Raw genomic sequence first — 26922 nt, forward strand, 5'->3', positions numbered from 1 at the left:
ATGGGGGCCTCCAGGGCCAATGTGTCTGCGCAGTTTCCAGCTCTTGTTAACCATGACTGCTTACCTGGATCAGGTGTGTCTTAGAACATTTCAGAGCAGCCCTCGCTCCCCACAAACCTCCTGCAGCCTCAGCATGTTCCTTTTTCTCAAACCGTCTATTTCCCTGCATTTGCAGAACATGAGCAGTCTCTTTTAGTTCTCAAATAAAGGAAATAAACTGAAACTTTCATTTTTTAGCCACATTCTTGTGGAGCAGAAGGGATTTTTGAATTCAGAGAGCTAAGTATCTGCAGCTTTCCAAAACACCTTCATGTCTAAAAAATGGTTTTCTCCTAGTTAAGTCGTTTTGGAAATACTACAGATGATGAGCTTAAGCACAGGTCATTGCTGCCAATCATCTTACAGTTTTGTTTTTTAAAAAGGTGAAGAGCTCAAAGAAGTAGTCGTTTTAATAAAATAACATGGTGGTGTTTCATCAGTTTGGGGTATTCTGAGTTTGCCTTTGGTGTAGAAAAGACTTTATTTTAACATGTTAATTGGTTTTTTAGGTTTTTGCTTTGCTTCCAATTATTTTCAAAGTAAAAAGGTCATTGAAGACATTAATGCAGAATAACCGGCTGAACAGGATTTGTGGAGTTCAGGTAAGTCTCTGTTTTGGTTCACTGTGTTTAGAAAAACTCCCTGAAAATATGTCCAACACAAGAGGCCCTCAGTTCTGGACAAGACAAGTTTAAAAAACAAAAAAAAAAAACTCCCTGAATTCTGCCTTTTTGAACGGTGACCTTTATTGCACTTTTTCTGCAAAAAGTCACACTAAACATCCATTACTAACAGAACCTTATGTGTGATTAATCCATATTTGTCTTTTATACTATGCACGTTTGAAGTATTAAGAAGCTGTACACTGGAGTCACTGAACCGGGTTTTTTGCCAAGTCAGCAAAATACTCTGAGAAGTACTTATTTAAATATATAAATTATTTTAGTCATATGCATGGACTAGTGAGTACTCACATCGCAAAAAGTAGTCTATTCAGGTATACTACGAGCATGCTTAGTTTACTACTAACTAAGGCCGTATACTTGAACTTTACTTTTTATGTACTATCTATATATTTTGTAAACTTAAAATATTCCAATTTAGTCTGAAGAATTCAGTTAATTTACTTCCTAAACTACCCACACATGGTAAAAAATACTATAAACATATATTTTATACATGGTATAAAATGGTATGAAATAGCTTTACAGAATACTTGCTATACTTTTACTAAAGTATATTTAATTTAAAAAAAAAACAAGTGTATTACTTTTGGCTCTGTTTTTTTTTTTCTAACCTCTAATCTCTTTTTGGTCTGAAAGGGAAAATTGGAAAATTCAAGCGTCCAGAAATGCTTCAACATTTATTTTAAAACACGAAAAGTTTATTGCAACATGAAGACTTACAAAGAAACAAAACAAAAGGCTTCCTTCCTGTTGTGAACATAGAAATACATCCACAGATTATAATATTTCTATCTAAAATACATCTACAGAGGAAACTTTAAAAAAAATTATTGATATATTTTTCAGTGGTAACAAAGTGTGTAGAGATTTAGAGAATTTAGAATTTACCTTTCAAAATGAAACACCCCCCCCCCCCCTCCTTAGCGGTCTTTTCCTGTGACGTCAGATTTCCGCGACCGTGTGTCAGCGTCAAACATGGCTTCAAGATTGGAGATTAATTTCATCAGATTGTTGTCTCGCTGTGAATCTATAGCGTCTGAGAAGCGAGGGGAGACAGAATGGAGGCTAGAGAAGGTAAGGAAGTCTGAAATTATGGGATGTTTTAGCAGCAGAACTGAATAGTGGGTGTTGTTGGGGTTAGCTGTGCAGCTATTAGCCGCTGTTAGCCACGTCGTCACTAAAACCAGACTGGTTTCTTTGAGCTGTAGTTTATGAGTGCTGCACTGAATTACTTTAGTTTAACCAGATTTCTTAAGGAAATTTGCAGAGTATGATACACATTGTGCCTAAAAATGCCAACAGTCATTTAGTAGTTTATTCGCGGGAAAACATTCATTTGTTTTTTTCTTTCCTCTTTCTTAAGTCCTCGTCTACATGTGCAGCTGTTTACACCGTTCATTCATTTTTCATCTTCTAATCCGTTTGTTCTCTTTCGGGGTCACGGGGCTGCTGGAGCCTATCCCGACCTCTCACGGGTGAAGACAGGTCGCCAGTCTGTCATAGGGCCACACTCACACACCCACGCACTCTCACAATCTCACACTCACACACCCATGCACTCTCACACTCACACTCACACACCCACGCACTCTCACACTCACACACCCATGCACTCTCACACTCACAATCACACCTATGGATAATTTAGATGGACCTGTCAAGCATGTTTCTGGACGGTGGTAGGAAGCCGGAGCTTGCTCCTCTTCTGTTGTTTTAGTGCCAAACAGTCCATTTTGTGTCTTTAGTTCAGAAAAAGGCTTTTCTTTCACATGTCGTATTTTTCTCAGGTTCCGGCTCGTCCTGGTCGTGTTCTCAGGGTTCTGGTCTCCAGGTCGGCTGCATTTTAAAGGTTGATCCAGAATCTGTTTGGCTGATCTTCAGTTTCAGCTGCTGATGGAGAACTTAGGTTAAAAATGTCCTGAAAACGTAAGCGGTGTAGAAAAAAGAAAGAAAGATGAAGTGAGTAATATGTGAGAAGATGCAAATGGATGAGGAAGGTCGGCTGATGTTCTGAAGGTTCCGTACCTTTGCCGACATAAATATCTGCTCGCATAGCATCCGGTTGTTAAACTTAATTAACCTGAATTCTTTAACAGCAGGTCTTCTAGATGAAATGTGAAAGTGTGGCTGACCTGAAGACCAGAATTCTGGGATTTTTCTAGAAAGATTCAGACATCAAACTCTTCCAAAGTGTCGAACCCAAACATTTTCTACTGCTTCTTTCCTTCCTTATACATATTTTTCTTGTCTGTTTTGTTTTTTATTGCCTAAATAATTATTTTTGTCTTTATAGTTTTTCGCATATTTAGATTTAAGATTGAACTCAAATGCTGTTTTTAAAGTTAAGTTATAGTTTTATTGCAACGGCGGCTGTGTCCCCGGGGTGCCGGCTTCCTGGGCCCGGCGGTGCTCTCTCCGCACGGTGGGGGGGTTCACATTACATCTGAGCCGGGGGTGTCTGGTCCCTGGGGGGTGGGTTCTGGTCCTCGCTCCTGAGTGCTGGGCCCCGCCAAATTTCCAACTGTGGCCGAGCCTGGTCGGGCGATATTTATAACACCCCTTGTGGGCCCTCTTTCTTTCCCCGGGGTTCCCCCCTCCTGGGCGGGGGCGGCGGGCCCCTGCCTCGCTCCTCCCTGGACCAACCGTGGGCCGGGCGGGTGGCTACCTGGAGTGCGGAGCGGGTCTCCCTTGGGGGGTCCTGGCTCGTACCTGGGGTTGGGGCGGGGGGTTGCCCGGAACTCCTGGGTGGTGGTGGGGTGCTCGTTTGGGGCTGTGGGCGTCCTTCTCCGGTGGGGCCCTGCGTTGGGTTCTCCCGGCGCGGCGGGGGGGCTGCTCTCCTGGTTGGGCTGGGGCGGCGCTCTCTTTCCCTCCGCGCCTCCCTGGCCTCTGGCTCTGGGGGCCTTGCGGCGGTCCTGCTGGTCCTGGCCTGGGTGGCGGGCTTGGTCGCCCGGGCGGCGGTTGTTCCCTGCCGGTTCCCGTGTGGCGTTGGGGGGATTCCGGCTGCCGCTGCTGCTGCGGTGGGGGTCTTGGTGTGGGGATGGCTGGGCACTCTCCCTCCTTCTTTTCACATTCCACCATCCATTTTAGAAGAACATAAACACTCACCTGAGCACAGGTGTTAGCTCACCTTTGCACTAACAGTTTGCATGACTGAAATATTTCACACTAGTTGGTTTAAAGGCATAAGTATGCGTGTGAACACTATCTGTTTTGTGTACATGTCGACAGGTGGACATTTTTGCAGCTAGCAGGTGTGTTTAATACATTTCAGTGTGTGTGTGGACAGGCTCCGCCCCCTTTTTTTTTTTTTTTTTTTTTTTTTTACTACTACATTTGAACCTTACCATAATGATTAACAAACAGTAAACTTGTTGCTGTATGCTGCTTCATGGTCTTATCCCCCTTCCCCTCCTATTATCACCCCCTACCCCCCCCTCTCTCTATCGTCCCTCCCTCTTCTTCCCCTCTTTCCTTTTCCGTCCGGTCCAACACCAAAGATTTTCAGACATGTTTGAAATTAATAAAGTTTGGCCTCAATTACAAAGGGGGTTTATTCAGACATACCTTTGGTTTGTCTGAAGATTAATAACCCCTGTTGTTAAAATAAAATATGTCCAACACAAGAGGCCCTCAGCTCTCATCTGTCTGCCCAGCTGTTGGACAGGACAAGTTAAAAAAAAAAAAAAAAAAAGTTATAGTTTTAAGCTAAATAGACAAATCTCTGTTTTTTTTAGTACGTTGGTGCTCTAGAGGAGATGCTGGTAGCCTTGAAGAAAAACCCCAGGTAAAGTGGCTTTGTTCTATTTTTACTCGTATATTAGCTGATGGCACTGATTTCTAATTAATAACCAAACAGAGATGGCGCTTTGTTGACGATCTGTCTTCATTCAGCAAACCCACACCAGAGATCCTGACTGAATACATCAAGAAAGTGGATTTTCTGAAGGGACTCCTGGAGGCTGAGAAGCTGGTGAGATGTGGCTCTGAAGTCCTTTGTGGCTGACTTTTCTGCTCTGAATGGTTCCTTGTTGCTCCTGCAGTCCTCACCCACGGAAAAGGCCTTAGCTAACCAGTTCCTGGCGCCCGGTCGGACTCCCACTGTAGCCAACGAAAGGAATTCTGCCACGAAGATGGTCCACATGCAGACCAAGGCCAGATGCACAGGCGAGATGAGGGACGAGCTGCTCGGCACGGTGCGATGCGGTTCCCAGTAATGTCTGTTGTTTACTGTGTTTGTCATATTTGTGATGCTCACATGTGGCTCTCTTGTGTCACAGCAGCAGGCCTCAGGCAGAGGTTAGCATCTATTTGGCTTTAATATCATTTACAGAAAACAAACAACTTTAGTTTCTATTCTGATTTTCCTCCCTTTTAAAATATTTTCTTCTTTCTTGACCTTCAGGACCAGCAGACAGAGATTTGAGAAACAGAAGGTAAGCTCAAATGTGGTTTCTGGAAGAGTCAGCTTCCTTCTCACGCTCTGCTTTGGAAATCTGCCAGAGGACTTCCTCTCGATGAACGCCAGTCTGCCGCGGAGCTGGACGCCGTCCTGCAGCACCACCACAACCTCCAGGAGAAGCTGGCAGAGGACATGCTCAACCTGGCCAGAAACCTGAAGAACAACTCTCTGGCGGCGCAGAGCATCATCAAACAGGACAACCAGGTGATTGGTGGGAACCGGCCCACAGGGAAGGAGCACTGATGGGACTTAGAAGCTAGCTAGGAGGTTTTCTCACAGCCAAAATGAGCTGAACAGCTTCTTCTGTTTTGATCACTTTGTTGCAGCTGATGCAGCATCTAAAGCGGCGTTCACACCGGACGCGGTTCGCACAGCGGCCAGTTTGAGTTTTAAGTCCAAGGGACGGACGTGATCTGAGGTTCTGCGGCAAAATTCGAGCGGCCGGCGCGAAGGTCTGGCAGGAGCGGGACCTGAGAGGCGTGTGCGCGGCTGGCCAGAGTTTAGGAGGTCGTAGCATCAGCCAATCAGGGACTGGACCTTGGGCACGGATTCAGTGACAGCGGGTAGAAAACATCCAATCTAGGGAATGGATCCACAGATCTGAACCTCCATTCAATTTCTTAACCCGCTCTTTCTCTTTCGGGCCAGCTGGGTTTCAGGAAGCGTCCTGACCGCCTTTGGGACGGTCTGTGGCAGGGCGGGGGGAGCGATTGATCTCGCTAAGCGGCTCCAGATACGGCCCGCTCTGCCTCCTGAACTCAGTGATATTTTCCTATTTTCATCGAGATAATAATTAAAAAGGTCCCTGATTTTATTCCTGTTTTTATTTTTTCCCTCTCGGGTGAGCGCGGGACAGCGAGCCTTCAAACTCTGGAGAGAAGCTCGCTGAACGAGGAGAATCTGTTCGCAGACGTGGAGACGTGATTACCCATGTTTTTGTAGAGCTCTTCCAAATAAATGAACCTGATTTCTCAACATCCTCCGTGTTTTCCATGCATAAACACCGCTCTATGTAGCCATCAGGCTAAGGAGCTGGTAGCTCCTCCCACACGCGGCAGTGAGCTTATGAACACTTTTTGGGACAGGCGGCGAGCAAAGAACCGCCGTGCGGTGAAGGAGAGGCGTTTTTGCAGCTTATGACGGCTTTCTAGGAGTTTTAAGATGAATTATGGGAAAATGAACCCTGTATAGTCTCACTCTGATCATCTTTTGATTGACTTTCAACGCGTCTTTTAATGATGATGCTGTTTTTAGCCTAAATCAGAAAACCTCTCATTTTCTAGGACATCGTTTCTGCACAGCGGCAGGAGTTACCGCGTCTCTTCTACCAAATACGATCTTTTTCAAACAGCCTTTTTCTTCTGCTCCTGTTATACAATTTGAACAAAGAAATACTCAGAAATGCACATTTTGAGCTTAATTTTCTTCGTAGATGTCCTTCATCATCAGAAAAAGCCATAAGAACATGAAGAAAACAGCATTTTAAGTGGAGTGAGTCTTCAGGGATCAAATTGGAGACTTATTTTATAAACCAGGTGGAATGTGGTTGCTTCATGCTGTCCACTAGGGGGCAGCAGAACCTGAGAAAAGCCCGTCTTCTGCTGATCCATCTTCTCCTTGTGTCCTGCAGACTCTCAGCCAGTCCATGCGTCAGGCAGACCTGAACTTTGAGAAACTGAAGACTGAATCGGAGCGTTTGGAGCAGCACACCAAGAAGTCTGTGAACTGGCTGCTGTGGATAATGCTCATCCTGGTGTCCTTCACCTTCATCAGCATGATCCTCTTCATCAGAATCTTCCCCAGGCTCAGATGATGGCAGCCCAGAACGCTTTTGGTCCAACTGACCTCCACAGATCTGCTGCCTCTAGGGCAAAAACGAGTCCCAATGAAGGAGGGAAGTGCCGTCACTTAAAAACAGGTGAACTGGCTTTGAAGTCCACCTTCAGCTGAACTTGGAGGACATGATGTCAAGAATTAGTGCTTAGAGCTCAGCAGCAGCAGGAGGAGCTGCACAGATGCAAATCCCTCTTCTAGAAAACCCGACTTCTTCCCGCTGTGTCTCAACGAGCCGCCGTTATGAACTTTCCATCAGTTACTTTATCGGATTAACCCAGTTAGGCCTCTGAACATGAGTTAATATAGACGGCATCAGGAGGTTCTGAGAGTCACAGAACCAGGCCTATAGGTCTGTTGTAGGTCCACAGCTCCATGTTTGTGTTCTTTTCATAAAGACACGGTTAATAAAGATGTTCTGTCTGGAAACGACAAGTTCTTCCAGCTGTCTGTTGGGTTTTGTCTCTGGTGTGTTTGGTTCAGTTCATTGAGAAATGCTGGTTTTCCTGCAGAACTGTTCGGTTTGGAGATCGATGAATGAGGAACGCACAAAACACATCACGCACGTGTCCCCAAAGACCAAAACTTCACACGTGGAAGATCCACCAGATGTGGCTGACACGGCCTTAAGAAACACTAAACATGAGCCTTTCAATGAAGACTTCCCTGTTTGTATGCAATGCTTTAATGACTAGGGGCCTCATTTCTAAAGCTTTGCGTAGGATTTGCGTCAGAAGTGGCGTACGGATGAAACATAGGATGTGCGTACGCACAGAAATATTCGGAGTTATAAAACCGTGCGCACGCACATCCTACGCATCTTTCTCTTAATAAATCACAACCAATTCTAAATGCTGCGCAGCTTTTGCGGCTTCATGACACGCCTATAGTTGCCCATAAATAGTCCGTGAAACGCCCACAAATGAATATTCATTGATTGCGAAACCATGCCAAACACGGAGAGAAAATCAAAAAAACGTAACTTCTCTCAATGTGAAGTAGAAGTTATCGTTGGCGAGGTGGAAAGGAGGAGAATAATGTTGTTTGGAGGGCACAGTGTGGCCTTACTATTGCCAAAAAGGCACGTGAGTGGCAGACGACGAAAATGCTGTAGCCTCACAACCTCGGACCGTGGCCGAAATAAAAAAGAAAAGGTCGGACATCAAAGTCAAGGCAAAAAAACGTCTAGCGCTGACCCCCCCCCCCCCCCCCCCCCCACACACACACACACCCCACCTCCACACACACACACACCCGTGTCTGCCACGGGTGTGTGTGGGGGGGGGGGGGGGGGACACCGGAGCTGACCCCTCCTGATGAGAGACTGGCGGCAATAATTGGGGAATCCCTTTTAAGTGGAGTGGTGACTGAGGCGCAGGGGGACACCGACGCGCCAGATGCACCGGCTGACACACCCCCAAAAGCCAGCAGAGGAAGTCGGATCGGCTCATAAGCCACTCGTCCTCATTTGCCAGCACGTCTTCTTGCTGTCTAAGATGCGTTCACTCTGAATTCTTCCATTTGCCACATCTTCTAAGAGCGCAAGATCAGCCATTGTGCGTCATTACGCATTGTGATGGGGCATTTTATTTCCCTCCATTTTATTACATCTGACAAGCTACAGATGTCGGTAATAATCGACGTGGAAATGGGAAATTGATCAGCAAATGTAATTTCTTGTTGCTTTCTGAATGGTCGAGACATACGCCATACATTGTTTTATCAAAAATAAAACAAACTAAAGGCATATGCATGAATACCATAATTCTGTAGCTTATGAAGAAATATTTTAACATGAAAACAACTTTCCCCAGTGGACAATTAATGCATCTCTCTATCTATCCATCTGTCTGTCTGTCTGATTGCACCTATCTGCTCCTCCAGACGGACACACTGACGAGAATATCAGTTTTGTACATTATTTCGTTCTGTTAACTATATTATTTATGAGGATGAATTGCACAACATGCCAATATTGCAGAACATATTTCACTTTTCTTTTTGCAAATATGTTTTCATTTGAATTTCTGTTGTAATTTTCGTTTGATTTTTTTTTGTTTGTTTCACTGCTGATCGATCAAACGGGTGTTGGTGTAGCTGTTAATTGTCAGACTTGCTTTGTGAAGTCTTCATGTTATTTCTGAGAGGCAGTATTGTCATTTTCACTTTCACGTGTTTCTTCCATCTGCCGACGGTGTCGCCATTTCTCATTTCACCTGTTTTTGTGCGTACGCCTGGGTCAGAGCTTGCGTGAAGGACCGCACATTTTCCCGTCAAGTTTGCTTTTTATAAATCTCAACTATTGCGTAGAGAGTGGCGTACGCCTTCTTTTGTGCGTACGCAACGTTTATAAATGAGGCCCTAGATCTTTACAGATGAACCGTCTGCAGCGAAATGCAAACATTGTCTTCATCATTCCAGCTCATTGTGGGGGGGTCCTCTCTTGCTGCACGTACACAACTGAGTTTATCAGATAGCGAACAGCCTCATGGCTTCTCGCTCACATGTTGTGGCTCGCACAATCATTTCGTGTTGTCTGCAGACGTGTGGACCCGTGTGTGCGTGTCTGCAGACGTGTGGACCCGTGTGTGTGTGTCTGCAGACGTGTGGACCCGTGTGTGCGTGTCTTCAGACGTGTGGACCTGTGTGTGTGTGCATCTGCAGACGTGTGGACCCGTGTGTGTGTGTGTGTGTCTGCAGACGTGTGGACCCGTGTGTGCGTGTCTGCAGACGTGTGGACCCGTGTGTGCGTGTCTGCAGACGTGTGGACCCGTGTGTGCGTCTGCAGACGTGTGGACCCGTGTGTGCGTGCGTCTGCAGACGTGTGGACCCGTGTGTGCGTGTCTGCAGACGTGTGGACCCGTGTGTGCGTGTCTGCAGACGTGTGGACCCGTGTGTGCGTGTCTGCAGACGTGTGGACCCGTGTGTGCGTGTCTGCAGACGTGTGGACCTGTGTGTGTGTGCATCTGCAGACGTGTGGACCCATGTGTGTGTGTGTGCGTCTGCAGACGTGTGGACCCGTGTGTGCGTGTCTGCAGACGTGTGGACCCGTGTGTGCGTGTCTGCAGACGTGTGGACCCGTGTGTGCGTGTCTGCAGACGTGTGGACCTGTGTGTGTGTGCATCTGCAGACGTGTGGACCCATGTGTGTGTGTGTGCGTCTGCAGACGTGTGGACCCGTGTGTGCGTGCGTCTCCAGACGTGTGGACCTGTGTGTGTGTGCATCTGCAGACGTGTGGACCTGTGTGTGTGTGCATCTGCAGACGTGTGGACCCGTGTGTGCGTGCGTCTCCAGACGTGTGGACCTGTGTGTGTGTGCATCTGCAGACGTGTGGACCCATGTGTGTGTGTGTGCGTCTGCAGACGTGTGGACCTGTGTGTTCGTGCGTCTCCAGACGTGTGGACCTGTGTGTGTGTGCATCTGCAGACGTGTGGACCTGTGTGTGTGTGCATCTGCAGACGTGTGGACCCATGTGTGTGTGTGTGCGTCTGCAGACGTGTGGACCTGTGTGTTCGTGCGTCTCCAGACGTGTGGACCTGTGTGTGTGTGCATCTGCAGACGTGTGGACCTGTGTGTGTGTGCATCTGCAGACGTGTGGACCCATGTGTGTGTGCGTGCGTCTGCAGACGTGTGGACCTGTGTGTGTGTGCATCTGCAGACGTGTGGACCCATGTGTGTGTGCGTGCGTCTGCAGACGTGTGGACCCGTGTGTGTGATTGATTGATTGTGTCTTGATCCCACAGTACTGAATAATTACAGACCTATCTCTAATCTGCCATTTTTAGGAAAAGTCCTTGAAAAAGTTGTCTACCAACAGCTCACTGATTTTCTCTTATTAAACAATTCATTTGATGTTTTCCAGTCAGGTTTTAGACCCCATCATAGCACAGAAACTGCTCTTATCAAGGTAACCAACGACATCCGCCTGAACACTGATGATGGAAAAGTCTCTGTCTTAATCCTGCTAGACCTGAGCGCTGCCTTTGATACTGTTGATCATGGGATCCTTTTGCACAGACTCCAAGACTGGGTTGCATCTCTGGATCTGCCCTAAATTGGCTCAAGTCTTGTCTAGAAGACAGGAAATACTTTGTTGAAATTGGGGGTTGTGTCTCAGACTGCATGGCCTTGACTTGTGGTGTGCCCCAGGGATCGATCCTGGGACCCCGTCTGTTCAACCTCTACATGCTGCCACTAGGGCAGTTAATACGCAGTGATAACATATCACAACTATGCAGATGATACTCAGATCTATGTGTCACTGACAACAGGTGAATATGGGCCAGTGGATTCACTCAGCCACTGCCTCCTACAGATCAGCGCGTGGATGCAGAACAACTTTCTCCAGCTAAACTCAAACAAGACCGAAGTTATTATTTTTGGCCCTCAGAAACAAAGAGAAAGTGTCAGCAGCTACCTTCATTCTTTGTCTCTTAAACCCTCAAATCAAGTCAGAAATCTAGGGGTGATCATGGACTCTGACCTGAACTTTAACAGCCATATCAAGTCAGTAACATCAGCGGCATTTTATCATCTGAAAAACATTTCCAAAATCAAAAACATAGTGTCAAAGCCAGACCTGGAGATACTTATTCATGCATTTGTCTCCAGTGGGTTAGACTACTGTAATGTAGACACAGGGGTTGCAAGCCAGTTACTTCTGTGCCGGTCCCAAGCCCGGATAAATAGAGAGGGTTGCGTCAGGAAGGGCATCCGGCGTAAAAATTGCCAAAATAACCATGCGAATCATCCACAACACTTTAGACATACCGGATCGGTCGAGGCCCGGGTTAACAACAACCGCCACCGATGCTGTTAACCTACAGGGTGTCGGTGGAAATTTGACTACTGTTGGTCGAAGAAAGAGGGGAGGCAGAAGGGTCCGTGGCCAGAGAGAGAAGGGAAAAGGCAGGAACATAGGTTTGAGAATAGGGACTCTTAACGTTGGCACAATGACAGGGAAAGGCAGAGAGCTGGCAGACATGATGGAGAGAAGGAAGGTAGATGTACTGTGTGTGCAGGAGACAAGGTGGAAGGGCAGCAAGGCACGTAGTATTGGAGGAGGATACAAACTGTTCTATCATGGTGTTGATAGGAAGAGAAACGGGGTAGGAGTGATTCTGAAGGGGGAGTTTGTAAACAGTGTTCTAGAGGTGAAAAGAGTCTCAGACAGGATGATGAGCCTAAAGTTAGAAATTGAAGGGGTGATGGTGAATGTAGTCAGTGGGTATGCGCCACAGGTTGGCTGTGAATTAGAAGTGAAGGAGAGATTCTGGAGTGAGTTGGATGAGGTCATAGAGAGTTTCCCCAGAGGAGAGAGAGTTGTTATTGGAGCAGACTTTAATGGGCATGTTGGTGAGGGCAACAGAGGTGATGAGGAGGTGATGGGCAGGTTTGGTGTGAAGGAAAGGAATCTGGAGGAACAGATGGTGGTGGACTTTGCGAAGAGGATGGAAATGGCGGTAGTCAACACTTACTTCCAGAAGAGAGAGGAACATAGAGTGACATACAGAAGTGGAGGTAGGAGTACTCAGGTGGACTACATCCTATGTAGACGAGGTCATTTGAGAGAGGTTAATGACTGCAAAGTGGTGGTAGGAGAGAGTGTAGCCAGACAGCACCGCATGGTGGTGTGTAAGATGACTCTAGAGGTCAGGAAGAAGAAGAGAGGGAAAACAGAAAAGAAGACCAAGTGGTGGAAGCTACAGAATGAAGAAACTTGTGAGGAATTTAGGCAGAAGTTGAGACAGGTCCTGGGTGGTCAGGATGAGCTTCCAGATGACTGGGAAACTACAGCAGGGGTGTACAGAAAAGTGTACAGAAAAGATGGAAGTAGTATATTGAGGAGCTGATGAACGAGGAAAATGACAGGGAAAGAAGGGAGGAAGATGTGGTTGTTGTGGAGCAGGAAGTAGCAGAGATTGGAAAGGATGAGGTTAGGAAGGCTCTGAAAAGGATGAAGAGCGGAAAGGCCGTTGGTCCTGATGACCTACCTGTGGAGGTATGGAAGTGCTTAGGAGAGACAGCAGTGGAATTTCTAACGAGGTTGTTCAATAGGATTTTAGAGAGTGAGAAGATGCCTGAGGAATGGAGGAGAAGCGTTCTGGTTCCGATCTTTAAGAACAAGGGTGACACGCAGAACTGCAGCAACTATAGAGGAATAAAGTTGATGTGCCACACAATGAAGCTGTGGGAAAGAGTAGTGGAAGCCAGGCTTAGGAAGAAGGTGGAGATTTGTGAGCAGCAGTATCAGCAGTTTCATGCCCCGTAAGAGCACCACTGATGCCATTTTTGCTTTGAGAATGTTGATGGAAAAGTACAGAGAAGGTCAGAAGGAGCTGCATTGTGTGTTGGTAGATTTAGAGAAGGCGTATGACAGGGTGCCGAGGGAGGAGCTGTGGTACTGTATGAGGTCGTCTGGAGTGGCAGAGAAGTATGTCAGAGTAGTTCAGTACATGTATGAGAGAAGTATGACGATGGTGAGATGTGCTGTAGGTCAGACAGAGGAGTTCAAGGTGGAGGTGGGACTACACCAAGGATCAGCTTTGAGTCCTTCTTTGTTTGTTATGCTGATGGACAGGCTGACAGACGAGGTAAGACAGGAATCTCCCTGGACAATGATGTTTGCGGATGACATCGTAATTTGCAGTGAGAGTAGAGAGCAGGTGGAGGAACAGCTAGAGAGGTGGAGGTTTGCTCTGGAAAGAAGAGGCATGAAGGTCAGTCGTAGTAAGACAGAATACATGTGTCTGAACGAGAGGGATCAAGGTAGAAGCGTTAGGTTACAGGGGGCTGAGGTGAAGAAGGTGCAGGAGTTTAAGTACTTGGGGTCAACAGTTCAGTGTGATGGGGAGTGTGGAAAAGAGGTGAAGAGGCGAGTGCAGGCAGGTTGGAGCGGGTGGAGGAAAGTGTCAGGAGTGTTGTGTGACAGAAAAGTGTCAGCAAGACTCAAAGGAAAGGTGTACAAGACAGTGGTGAGACCAGCTCTGCTCTATGGGTTAGAGACGGTAGCAGTGAGACAGAGACAAGAGGCTGAGATGGAGGTAGCGGAGATGAAGATGTTGAGGTTCTCCTTAGGAGTGACCAGGTTAGACAGGATAAGGAACGAGTACATCAGAGGGACGGCTCATGTTGCCTGTGTTAGCGACAAAGTCAGAGAAGCCAGACTGAAATGGTTTGGACATGTTCAGAGGAGGGATAGTGGATATATTGGTAGAAGGATGTTGGAGATGGAGCTGCCTGGCCGGAGGGCAAGAGGACGGCCAAAGAGGAGATATATGGATGTCTTAACAGAGGACATGAAGTTGGCTAAGGTTAGGGTAGAAGATGTTCATGATAGAGTGAGGTGGAAAAGGATGATTCGCTGTGGCGACCCCTGATGGGAAAAGCCCAAAGAGAAAGAAGAAGGTTAGACTACTGTAACGGCCTGCTCACCGGCCTCTCCAAACGAGCTGTAAAACAGCTTCAGTACATCCAGAATGCTGCTGCTCGAGTCCTGACCAGAACCAGGAAGTATGATCACATTAGTCCTGTGCTCAGGTCTCTGCACTGGCTCCCTGTACCTCAAAGAATAGACTTCAAAGCTCCTGTTCATTCCCAGAGTCAGAACTAAACAAGGGGAATCAGGGTTTCAATATTCTGCAGCTAAAATCTGGAACAGCCTCCCTGAAGTCGTAAGACAGGCCTCTTCTATGTTCATGTTCAAATCTAGACTTAAAACATTTCTGTTTAGCCGTGTATATGACTGAAAGGTCCTATCTGCACTTTTCTTTCCTTTCCTTCCTTTGTTTTTAAATCAATTTTCAAGTTTTTTTCTTTTCTTTTAAAGTAAATTTTACGTTGATTATTTCCATGATGTATTGTGATTTTGATGCATTTTTCTGTTTTGTGAAACACCTTGAATTACTTTGTGTACGAATTGTGCTTTACAAATAAACTTGCCTTGCCTTGCCTTTTATTTTGAAAGGAAGTCACCCAAACTTCTGTCGAAAACAGTTTCACATTTTGACAAAAGGCTTGTTTCTATTTGTATTTCTGTTTTTATTCTCTCTCTTTCTCTCTCTCTCTCTCTCTCTCTCTCTCTCTCTCTCTACATATAATACATATATGGAACAAGATGAAAATGGACTAGATGTGAGAACAAGGTTCTGTTAAAATGCTACTACTCAAGTACTTTACCAGAGGGGTTACATGCAGAGAATGTGGAATGAATGGATGCTTGGAAACTCACAATCAAGGCAAACTGCCAAACAACTGGTCGCCCAATGCTCTAACATCCACAAATGGCAACTCCTATCACAACTTGAGATTGAAGCGATACAATACAATTCCAAGGGAGAGCCAAAACAGCAGGTCAGAGAGGAGGTTATACCACACTCCCACCCTGAGCTTGGGTACACAGCCCCAACAACTACAGATATCCTGAGCGAGGCAGCAACTGACCTGAAGGACAAGATACTGTCTAGAATGACCACTGACCCCGACACAAGCTACAACGGTTAAGTGATGTACCGCCTGAAAGTCTTCTGGAAACTGTGAATGAGGCATTGAGGGCAATTCCTACCACAACCATCACAGAAACCAATGAACTGGTTTACACTTCAGCAGCAGTGATCCTTGAGATGCTTGGTTACAAGAGCAACCATGGAAGAAAACAGTACCCACCATGGAAGCAACAATAAGAGGCCAAACTCAAGGCAACTTGGAAGGATGTGACTAAGCTGACAGAGGGTAAAAGAGGTGTAATGAGAAAGCAAGTCCCTAAGAGATACAGCCAGATGCCCATACCTGAAGCACTGGAAAATGCCAAACAAAGGCTCCTAGCCTTGAGCAGCCGCCTAAAGAGGTACACAAGAGACAATGAAGCCAGACGAATAAACCGGCTCTTCGCAACTCAACCTGCGAAAGTGTACGCTCAGTGGCAGGGTGAAAACAGCCAAGCAGACCCACCAAGGCTAGAAACTGAACAGTACTGGAAAAGTATATGGGAGAAAGAGACAGCATATAACAGCAATGCCCAGTGGCTGGTCTCTCTGAGAAAAGAACATAGCAACCTCCCTGAACAGAATCCAGTAACCATCACAGTGGCAGACATCCAAGAAAGAGTCTCAGGTATGAAGAACTGGACAGCACCGGGCCCTGACATGATACATGCCTACTGGCTAAAGAAACTCACCGCACTTCACGAGCACCTGGCAGCACAAATGAACCAGCTGCTTAGAGATGGGACTCACCCCTAATGGCTAACGGAAGGGCGAACGATCCTGATCCAGAAGGATCCTTCAAAGGGTGCAGTCCCATCCAACTACCGGCCAATAACCTGTCTCTCCACAACATGAAAGCTCATGTCAGGCATCATTGCAACCAAGATAAATAGGCACATGGATCAATACATGAGCAACACACAGAAGGGCATTGGTAGAGACTCCAGAGGAGCCAAACACCAACTCCTGGTCGACAGAACAGTCGCTCAAGACTGCAAGTCACGACACATCAACCTGTGCACAGCCTGGATTGATTACAAGAAGGCCTATGAATCAATGCCACACACATGGAACACTGAATGCTTAGAGCTGTACAACGTCAACAGGACTCTAAGAGCCTTCATAGGAAACTCAATGAAGCTGTGGAAAACCACCCTTGAAGCCAATGGGAAGTGTCCATCAAATGTGGGATATACCAAGGTGATGCTCTGTCCCCACTGCTGTTCTGCATAGGTCTGAACCCCCTCAGCCAAATAATCACCAAGACTGGCTATGGATACCGACTCAGAAATGGGGCCAACATCAGTCACCTCCTCTACATGGATGACATCAAGCCATATGCTAAGAGCGAGCGTGACATTGACTCCCTGATCCACACCACCAGGATCTACAGTACTGACATTGGGATGTCATTCCGGCTCGAGAAATGCAGCCGGATGGTGACAAAGAGAGGCAAGGTAGTTCACACAGGAGGGGTCTTACTCCCAGAAGGAACAATAGCAGACATCGAGGACAGTTACAAGTACCTTGGAATTCCTCAGGCAAATGGCAACCTGGAGCAGGCAACAAGGAAAGCTGCAACAGCTAAATACCTCCAGCTCAATGGCAAAAATAAGACCCGGGCAATGAACAGCTACGCACTGCCAGTTATCAGATACCCTGCAGGAATAATAAGATAGCGAAAGGAGGAGATACAGACCACGGATGTTAGTACACAAAAGCTCCTCACCGTGCATGGAGGGCTCCATCCCAAATCCAGCACCCTGAAGGAGGCTGAGGACTAGTGAGCGTAGAAGCCACTATCCAGGATGAAACATCCAAGATGCATGAGTACATCAAGCTCAAGGCCCCAACTGACAGTGTGCTCAGTGAATGTCTCAGGCAATGGACAGCAGAGGATACAGTGCTGGAGGACAGATCCTCATGGGAGGACAAACCCCTGCATGGGATGTACCACCGGACCATAACTGAAGTGGCTGATATCAAGAGGTCCTACCAATGGCTATAAATGGGCTGGCCTACAGGACAGCACTGAAGCGCTCATCCTGGCAGCCCAGGAACAAGCCCTGAGCACCAGAGCCATAGAGGCTCAGATCTACCACACCAGACAAGACCCAAGGTATAGATCTACCACACCAGACAAGACCCAAGGTGTAGATCTACCACACCAGACAAGGCCCAAGGTGTAGATCTACCACACCAGACAAGGCCCAAGGTGTAGATCTACCACACCAGACAAGACCCAAGGTGTAGATCTACCACACCTGACAAGGCCCAAGGTGTAGATCTACCACACCAGACAAGACCCAAGGTGTAGATCTACAACACCAGAAAAAAGACCCAAGGTGTGGGCTGTGCAAAGAGGCGCCTGAAATAATCCAGCACATAACTGCAGGGTGTAAGATGCTGGCAGGGAAAGCATACAAGGAGCGCCACAATCAAGTGGCTGGAATAATATACAGGAACATGTGTGCAGAATATGAACTGGAAATCCCAAGATCAAAATGGGAAACACCTCTGAAGAGGGTAGAGAATGAGAGGGCAAAGATCCTGTGGGACTTTGTGACGGTGTGGCACCGTCAGATGACGAGGGGGGGCCACACCGTGTTTTATTGTTTGTGCATTTCATGTATTTTATGTTTTGAAGTTACTACCTGTGGTGCCACCTGGATGATGATTAGAGAGCAACACCCAATAGGCTTGGCTTAGCGCTTAAAAGGGAGCACCACAGGTAGCGAAACGAGGAGGATGACAGAGGTGCCATGCGCTGGTGCGGCCCTGCGTGTAGCAACTGTGGTGCTAACTGTTCTAAATAAACAAAGAACCCCCTCACCTTGGCTCCTCTGCATTATTTCCTGACGGGACCCTGTCACAGACCTCCAGATCCAGACTGATAGGATGGTGATGGAGAACCAACCAGACATTGTAGTGGTGGATAAAGAACAGAGGAAAGCCGTTGTGGTGGATGTGGCAGTGCCAAGCGTTGGGAACATCAGGAAGAAGGAACATGAGAAACTGGAGAAATACCAGGGACTCAGAGAAGAACTGGAGAAAGCCTGGAAAGTGAAGGTGAGAGTGGTGCCTGTGGTAATTGGAGCACTCTGGGAAGTAACCCCCAAGCTGGAGGAGTGGCTACAACAGATACCTGGAAAGACCTCAGACCTCTCAGTCCAGAAAAGCGCAGTGCTAGGAGGCTGGATTACTGTAACTCCTTGTTAGCAGCGTGTCCTAAGAGTTCCTTAAGAAGTCTCCAGCTTGTTCAGAACGCAGCAGCTAGATTGTTAGCTGGAACCAGCAGAAGAGATCACATCACTCCTGTGTTAGTTTCACTTCACTGGATCCCAGTTGATTCTAGAATCAAGTTCAAGATCCTCCTGTTAACCTATAAGGCCTTACATGGAATGGCCCCGTCCTATATTAAGGACCTCATAGTCCCTTACCAACCAATCAGAACACTTCACTCACTAAATGCAGGACTGCTTGTGGTTCCTAGAATCAGTAAAAGTACGGTTGGAGGTAGAGCGTTTAGCCACCAAGCCCCTGTCTTATGGAATAAACTCCCAGCTCATGGAAGAGAGGCCGACTCAGTTTCTACATTCAAAGCTAGACTGAAAACATTCCTCTGTGGACAGGCTTATTGTCAGACTAGTTAGTATTCAGAGATTATTTAACTTAATGTTAATTTGTTTAAATTAAACTTAATAATAACTATTTCTTTTAAAAGGCTGCTAGAAGTTGAAGCTGGGGTAACTATGGTGCTCTGGGGTTCTGTCCTCTTTTCTCTTCTACTTCTACCCTTCCTCTCCTCTATTCTTGATCATAATTCATCATTTAGTTCTCCATGCCTCTGTTTGGTGCAGTGCGATTCATGTATTGTCCCTCCTACCCTCTTTCCCCTCCTGGGGAGTGGGAGTGCTTCCAGACTCCAGTTGGTTCATCCGTGCTCCAGTTCCTGACCGAGTACCTCGTCTCTGCTCCTGCTCCTACACCTGGCTGTGGATCCTGTCTCCGGCTCGACTCGCGCCTTTGACTGTCCCCCCAACCACGGCTGGATGAAGCTCGTCGGCTGGACTTTATATATGTAGTTGTAGATTTAGATAAGTTAATTCTCTCTAAGATTTCTGGTAAATCGCCTGTCCGTCCTGGGGGAGGATCCCTCCTTCATGTGGGCACCCCTGAGGTTTCTTCGTTTTTTCCGGAATCCGGTTTCTTTTGGGAGTTTCTCCTTATAGAGAAGGGGGGTCTAAGGGCAGGGATGCCAGTATAGCTTAGTCAGTTTGTTAGTTCATTTTAGTATTTTTCTATTGAACTCTTTGTATTCGTGATCCTTTTGATTTCATGTTTTACTTCGAAGCCCATCGAGACGACTGTTGTTGTAATTTTGGGCTATACAAATAAAATTGAATTGAATTGAATAGGAACAGCTAAGATACTGCAGGACCCTCAAGCTCCCAGGACTCTGGTAGAGGACCCCAGCTTGGAGGACAAACCACCAGCGGAGGGTGAGAGGGGTGTGTTTTTTTATATGTGTGTGTACACATTAATTCTTTTATTGTAGATTAACAGTGTAATGGCTGAAAAAAGCATTACATTTTTCTAAAGGATGAAATTAAACTTTTGCGATTCTTGCTCGTTTTTTATTTATTTATTTTTTTTAACTTGTCCTGTCCAACAGCTGGGCAGACAGATGAGAGCTGAGGGCCTCTTGTGTTGGACATATTTTACTTTAACAAGAGGGGTTATTAATCTTCATACAAACCAAAGGTATGTCTGAATAAACCCCTTTTGGAATTGAGGCCAAACTTTATTAATTTCAACCATGTTTGAAAATCTTTGGTGTTGGACTGGACGGAAAAGGAAAGAAGGGAAGAAGAGCGAGGGATGTCAGCTCGGTTTTGATTTGGCTCTTTTACTGTTAAAGCTCCACTCTAATATCTTTTGATCTTCTTTCAAAGCATTCCCAGTGCTGTTTTCGTTAGGATGATGCTGTGTTTAGGCAAACTGTAAAAAAAAATCTGTGTCGTTTTCTATTACATAGTTTCTACAGAGTTACAGCAGTTTATTATAAATTCACCTCTAAGTTTTGGGTAGGACTGTTGGCGCAGAGCAACCCCGACCCCCCTTCCCCTCCCTATTGCTGAGTTCTCCCACTAGCTTACAGCCCCTCACACCCCCAACCTAACATTATTGGGGCAACAAAAATGGCAGCAACATCAGATCTGTCCATCCGTCCAGTTCTGATCCAGATTCCAGCTCAGACCAGGAAAACAAACACCTTCATGGATCTGTTGGTCTGACAGTGGATGATCACAAAGGGGCGGAGCTGGTGACCCGCCCGGCATATTTTCTACGTCACACACAAACAAAAATTTCAAACTGCATTTTTTTTCGTCTGTTCCTGATTCCCTATGATTTGAATAAAGAAATCCTCAAAAATGCAATATTAAGCTTAATTTTCCTAATATGTATATGTCTTACATCATCAGAAAAATGCCCCCTGAACGTGTTAAAAACACCGTCTTTATTAGAATGGGTCTTTAAAAGGTGCAGACTCCTGATCCAAAGAATAAAACTGAAAAGAAAAGCTCCAATCTTTGTTCTTCATTTGTGATGGAGCTGGTCCATGTCAGACTCTTCTCCTAGTTCAGCTCTGATGTGACTGCTCAGCCCTTTCATGTGCCGAGCACAGGTAGTGCTGTTCCCGCTTGGAAGCTTAGCTTAATTTTCCCACTACACCTTTCTTTCCAGAGGTCTGGATCTCCCAGCAGGCGAGAATGGCGGCCGTCGCTGGGATGCTGGACGGATCAACATGCTGCTGGTTTCAGCAAGACTTCTGGTAAATCATTTAAATCCATCAGAACCACATTCCAAATACCTTTTTAATTTAAAAAAAAAAAAAAAAACACTTTATCTGCCATTTCTCTTATTGGATTTAAGCTGTAATTTGAGTTAAATTTAAAATATAAATACATTTGCATTTTGGCAAATGTATTTATATTTTCCTGTCCACACCTCGACTTTTTCTGATCCCTGCACTTTAAAATCTTTGTAAAAATTTGAAATAATGAACTTCTGTTTTATTTTATTATAGTTATTATTTGAATACATTCATTTTGAAATGAAAATGTTGTGTGAATTCGCATATTAATGAGCTTTGGCCAGAAAATGCATGAATACATTTTTTTATTATTATTCTACTAAATTAAAAAGTAGAGTAAGACTGTTAAGATTGACAATGTGAAGATTTTTAAGGACCAAATACTGCTGGACCCCCCCCAATCAAACAGAGGAGGTTCAGAAGGAGAAAAAAAGTATCTCAGGCTTTGAGGGACATTTGAAAATCCAAGTTGATGAAACATTTCGGTGTTGAGGGTGAGACTCAGCCTGTTTTTTTTGTGAGAATGTTTGAGATCAAGGCTCCCTTCAAGGGCGGCTGCACCGTCATCCGTCGGCTGGAGTGCCGTGTCACGGCCAAACAGACGCTCCATTATTGAAATGCAAAAATGTGGCTGTTTTTCTTCAGTTTTTTGGGAAAAAAGTCTCAGGGATGTCTCTGGGAAAAAGTCGTCCAAAACTGAAAGTGCTAAGGCTTTAGCTGGAAAACAATGAACTCCCTGTTTTTGCTCATTTTCTCAGCTTTCATCTCCACTTAGGGGTAGAAGTGGAGCATTCTTCACCTGTGCATTACTCCAACCGATCCAGATCCACACTGATACTACTGTGAAACCAAAACCGACTCTCTGTAGTAAACTACTGATTCATGTCTTACTGCGTTTCCTCTGCCTCATTAAATGACTGAGCGCTGGAAGCAAATATGTTACAGGCTGGAATGAGGAACCAGACACCGGCGGCAGAAAAGCTTCTGCTTCCAGGAAACACGAGGTCATGGTTTAAATCAGAACTTAACGGACTCTCATCCAGTTTGAGGTTGAGCCACAGGTTTAGGCGAGGGCATGTACGATCTGTGCTGTTGCTAGCTCCTGAGCAAATTTGCAGCTTATCTTTCATTTGCCCCCACTGTTGAAAAGTTTGACGTTATTTTCTCCAAGCCTTAGTCACATGCACCCCTACCGGTTGTTTGGGAACAACAGCAACTCAGCCACCGATTGGTAGACCACGTAAACTGATAGAGAGGGGTCAGAGGATGCTGAAGTATTTAAACACTGGGACTGTCAAGTTAAATTAATATAATTAGAGAGTTTATAGAGAGTTTATCTTGGCAGTGTGGTGAACCAATGAGGAGGAACGGATGTAAGAACCCACATTGGATCCCACCTCATCACAACGCGCACCAAGATTCACCCGTTCAACTCAAACACCAAGTAAATCCTTCTGAACGGAGCGGAAACATGGAGAACGACAAAAACCACCATCAAGAGATTAAAATCTGTTCCTGTCTACGAAGAAACCTCAAAATCCACTGAGCAGGAACCATCATCAACAGAGTTTTGTTGAAGAACAACCCAGGCAGCAGTGAAAGAGAAGATCTGAAGGAGGAGAGGGGGTTGGATCGGCCTCATGAGGAAACCAGCATCAAGCATCACCTGTCTGGCTCTGGAATCCCCAGAGGAAGAGAAAACGAGGAAGACCATGGAAGACAAGGAGATGGGACCTGGAAGCTGCCGTCAAGCAGATCGATCATTTCAAACCTGGATGGAGCTAGAAAGGATCGATCGGGACAAAAGACTGCAAAAAAGGAATCATTAGAAATTAAGAAGAACCTTGTTTCAAGAGAAACAAAATGTCTTGCAAGAAAAAGAATCTTATCAAGAAAGTTTTTCACCTGAAGTGAAGTTGAAGTAGTTTGATAATAGTTGTCTTTGGGGTAATAATCTCTGAAAGCCACAAATTTGCATAGGCATCTGGCAAAAATCTTGCACAATTGGGTGAGATTTATATAAACTATGTCAAATACACGTAAACTGCGTCATTTGCGTTGACTAACCATAAATTTCAAACAGCTCAAAACCAAATTCAGGTAAAGATCCATCGGCCGAAACCCTCAATGGACATCTGCGTACATCAATGAATGACGAACAAGAAACACTTACGTATATCACGCAGGGATCATAAAAGACTTCATTCATGAAAAATGTGAAAATGGAGATAGTGGCTGTGTGACACGGCCTAAATGTAGGTCATTTGACACTCGACAAACCAAATCTGCATATATATGGAACCAAGTGCATTTTACAAACAACTTCCCTTTTGTTCTTTAAAAGAAAAATGTCGTTTGAACTCCAACATGAATGGATATACACATTAAGCCATCTAAATTCAAAAATAAAAGCCAGGGAGCTTTTATTAAACACACTGACATGTTCCACTGATGCTTCAGTCCTCATGTCTACCCAACACTGTGAATATTTATCTCCCAGATTGTTGATTGATTGTTGAGTCCCAGACCTCTAGCTGAACTCTTCCCACTTCCCCGATCCCCAACTTCCTCGTCCTTCTCCGTGTGAGAACATAAACAAACACTATTTTTATTATTGTTATTCTGGGAAGTCTCAGGACCCGACACGGTCCCCGGTTCCTCCCATTCTCGGAGTGCAGCGAGCGGACTCCGGGTCACGGAGCAATAGTGGTTGCAGTCAGTCAAGCTTGAGTTGCAGGATGTGGAAGTGCAATGCCTCGGGGCCGAGTCTGAAAATAGATCTTGAGAAGACCAAACGGTTAAGGCCTCGAAGCCCGGCTTCCTCCTTTCTGCTGTTCCAGGATGGAAAGAACAAACCATGCACGCAAAAAAACACACACCCAGCCTCTCTGTCAAACAAATGACAAGGCCTTGGGGCCAGTATGTAGGCTTCAGTCCACAAGGTCAATCACAACAGTGAAGGCAGGCGCTGGAGGAAACTAATCACTGACTTTAACCGTTTGTTGGGCCAGCTGCTGATTTTACTTAAAGGGAAGTCTTCAGAGAGGGAAATGGTTCTGCAAGCTACCATCGAGAGTGCTCCCCTGTAATTGATGCAGCCAAGAACACTGCAATCTGACTTTGATCCTGGAAGAAGAAGTAGTTCTCACCTTGGATGTGGCGTTTGCACATCCAGCCTGGGCGGCGTGCTGCTCGCTCTGTTTCCTCTGTAAACACCAACACAATGCTGCTGCATTTATCCCACAAACCTTCCTCACTCTCAGGAAGTAATTCAATGTTTTCCCCCTATTTCTTCTGTTTCTTTTTGTGGGTTCTGTGGCTTTAGGTTTAACCACCTGCCATCTTTTCCTTTTAAACGCATACTTCCTGCTAAATCAACTTTTTGATCTTTTAAGAGTTTTATAATGGTCATTCCTCACAAAAAACAACCCCAAGACGGTATTTTGCTCCTTTCACACATTTCTGAGTATAGTAAACGCCCACTTTCTCAGTGGAGCTAGCGGTGATCAGCTTAAATACTTTCATTTGAAATGCCCAATATGTAAATTCATCTCTGCAATAGTTTGAATATGTGTTTTTGTGGACGAAATGCAAACACGCTGCCGAGGCCGACTCTAGGATGATGTCATGAAATGGGCGGCACCCACACTTAGCCTCAGAGATCAAGTCGTCTTATTTCCGGGTAAGAAAATGAGCTGTGAAAATAACTCATATTTTATTAAAAAGTGTTCTTTAGTGTGCCAATGGTGATGTATTATCATATATGGATATAGTTTCCTCTCAAGGTTTTATGAAAAGCATGATACAGTCCATTTAAACATGGGGTTCAAACATGTAGTTGTAGAGTTACATAAGCTCATTCTCTCTACGAGTTCTGGTTCATTACCTGTCCGTTCTGGGGGAGGATCCCTCCTTCATGTGGACACCCCTGAGGTTTCTTTTTTCCCCCCCAGAATCCTTTTTTTTTTTAAAGGATTTTTTCATTACCGAGAAGAAGGGTCTAAAGGCAGGGATGACCAGTTTAGTTTAGTCTGTTTAGTTAATTTTCATTTTCATTTATTTATTTGTTCCTTTCATGAAAATTGATATCCAAATGTTTACATGTTTGGTCACATATTGAACATTTTCATGATTCGAAGGGAGCAGAATTGAAGAATACAATTCTTATAATTATCTGCTCCCTTTGAAACATTGCATCCTATTTACATTTCTCACACCATCACCTGTGCTCAGATTTCACAATATACAGTTTAAATACACAGTAAATACATTCCATTCATTAAATACCAACATTACCACTTTTCTTGTGGCCAATCTAAGGCACACCTGTGCAATAATCATGCTGTCTAATCAGCATCTTGATATGGCACACCTGCGAGGTGGGATGGATTGTCTTGGCAAAGGAGAAGTGCTCACTATCACAGATTTAGACAGATTTGTGAACAATATTTCAGAGAACTGGTTATTTTGTGAATGTGGAAAATGTTTCACATCTTTGAGTTCATACCATAAAAAATGGGAGCAATAACAAAAGTGTTGCGTTCATATTTTTGGTCAGTGTATTTTTGTCTTAAAAGAACAGGACATCACTGCTTATTTTGAGAAATCTTACCAAGATAAATTCTGCAAGTTCTATTGGCCGATTCTTTCTCTTATAAAATGTAAAATGTAAAACACAAGAACATCTTGCTTTGAAGATGTTTTTGCTGATGAAATCCACTGACTAATATGTGATGCTTGTATTCATGTGTGAACCACCATAAAGCATGTTTAAAGTAAAATCTAAAAAAACGTTATTTTATCAATGATTGGTTAAATTAATTAAATAAAGAGACATTTATGTACTTAGAGAGTTGAATGCATAGAGAAAGAACAAGGCGGGGGGTTGTGAGGTCCTTATGCAAATGGAATTCTGGGAATTTGTATCCTCATGCTGATCTGGACTCATGAGTTTCCTCATGGGTAATTTCACATGGACCTGAGGAAAGAGGTTAAAAACAAAAGTGCAAACTGCATGACTGCTAGAAATGTTAATGAAGATGAAACATTTGATCAATAAGGAACAGGAAAATCTGCAAAAATTAATTTTCAAGGATAGGAACTTTTGCTAGATTCCTGGGGATTTTTTTGTTATTGTTTTTAAAATCATAGTAAAATTTAAAAATTATTAAGTCATCTTTAATCAAATGTTTTTTAGTCAGGGGTCAGAACTGTTTGGGCCAGTTTTTTAGCACCCAAAACCCAGCGGGAGCTGCAAAGTCCCACCTTGATATTTTAAAAAATGTAATTTTTTTTATGTTTTTGTGGCCTCTTAACAATTCAATTTTATAAATGTAGATTTTAAATATTTGACAAAAATTGAATTACAACAATGTTCTATTTTTCATCTATGTACAACATGGAAGAAGATATATCATAATAGTGGATTATTTTTATATTATATTTATACATTATTTTACTTTTGACAGAAGCACATATTTGTTCCTTTCAAAATAAAATGCATTTTGTATCAAATAAGATTTCATTGTACGTGTAACTATGACA

At 44.9% G+C, this 26922-nt stretch overlaps 1 protein-coding gene across 3 annotated transcripts; it reads left to right on the forward strand.

Moving 5' to 3' along the window:
• Window positions 1–1655: 1655 nt before the first annotated feature.
• use1 (unconventional SNARE in the ER 1) lies at window positions 1656–7458 on the forward strand. 3 transcript variants are annotated; one of them, XM_023954637.1, is made up of 8 exons: window positions 1656–1799; window positions 4460–4509; window positions 4617–4695; window positions 4766–4918; window positions 5006–5021; window positions 5128–5158; window positions 5226–5388; window positions 6815–7458. In XM_023954637.1, the coding sequence occupies exons 1-8, from the start codon at window positions 1701–1703 to the stop codon at window positions 6995–6997; spliced, it is 774 nt and encodes a 257-aa protein (XP_023810405.1). In that variant the 5' UTR covers window positions 1656–1700; the 3' UTR covers window positions 6998–7458. The 3 variants fall into 3 exon arrangements, with proteins under 3 accessions (XP_023810405.1, XP_023810404.1, XP_023810406.1); XM_023954636.1 differs by having other exon boundaries at window positions 1694–1799; window positions 5003–5021; XM_023954638.1 differs by lacking the exon at window positions 6815–7458 and adding an exon at window positions 5511–6161 and having other exon boundaries at window positions 1694–1799; window positions 5003–5021.
• Window positions 7459–26922: the final 19464 nt, after the last annotated feature.

This window comes from Oryzias latipes, chromosome 4 (genome assembly GCF_002234675.1).
Source record: "Oryzias latipes chromosome 4, ASM223467v1".
Lineage (NCBI taxonomy): Eukaryota > Metazoa > Chordata > Actinopteri > Beloniformes > Adrianichthyidae > Oryzias > Oryzias latipes.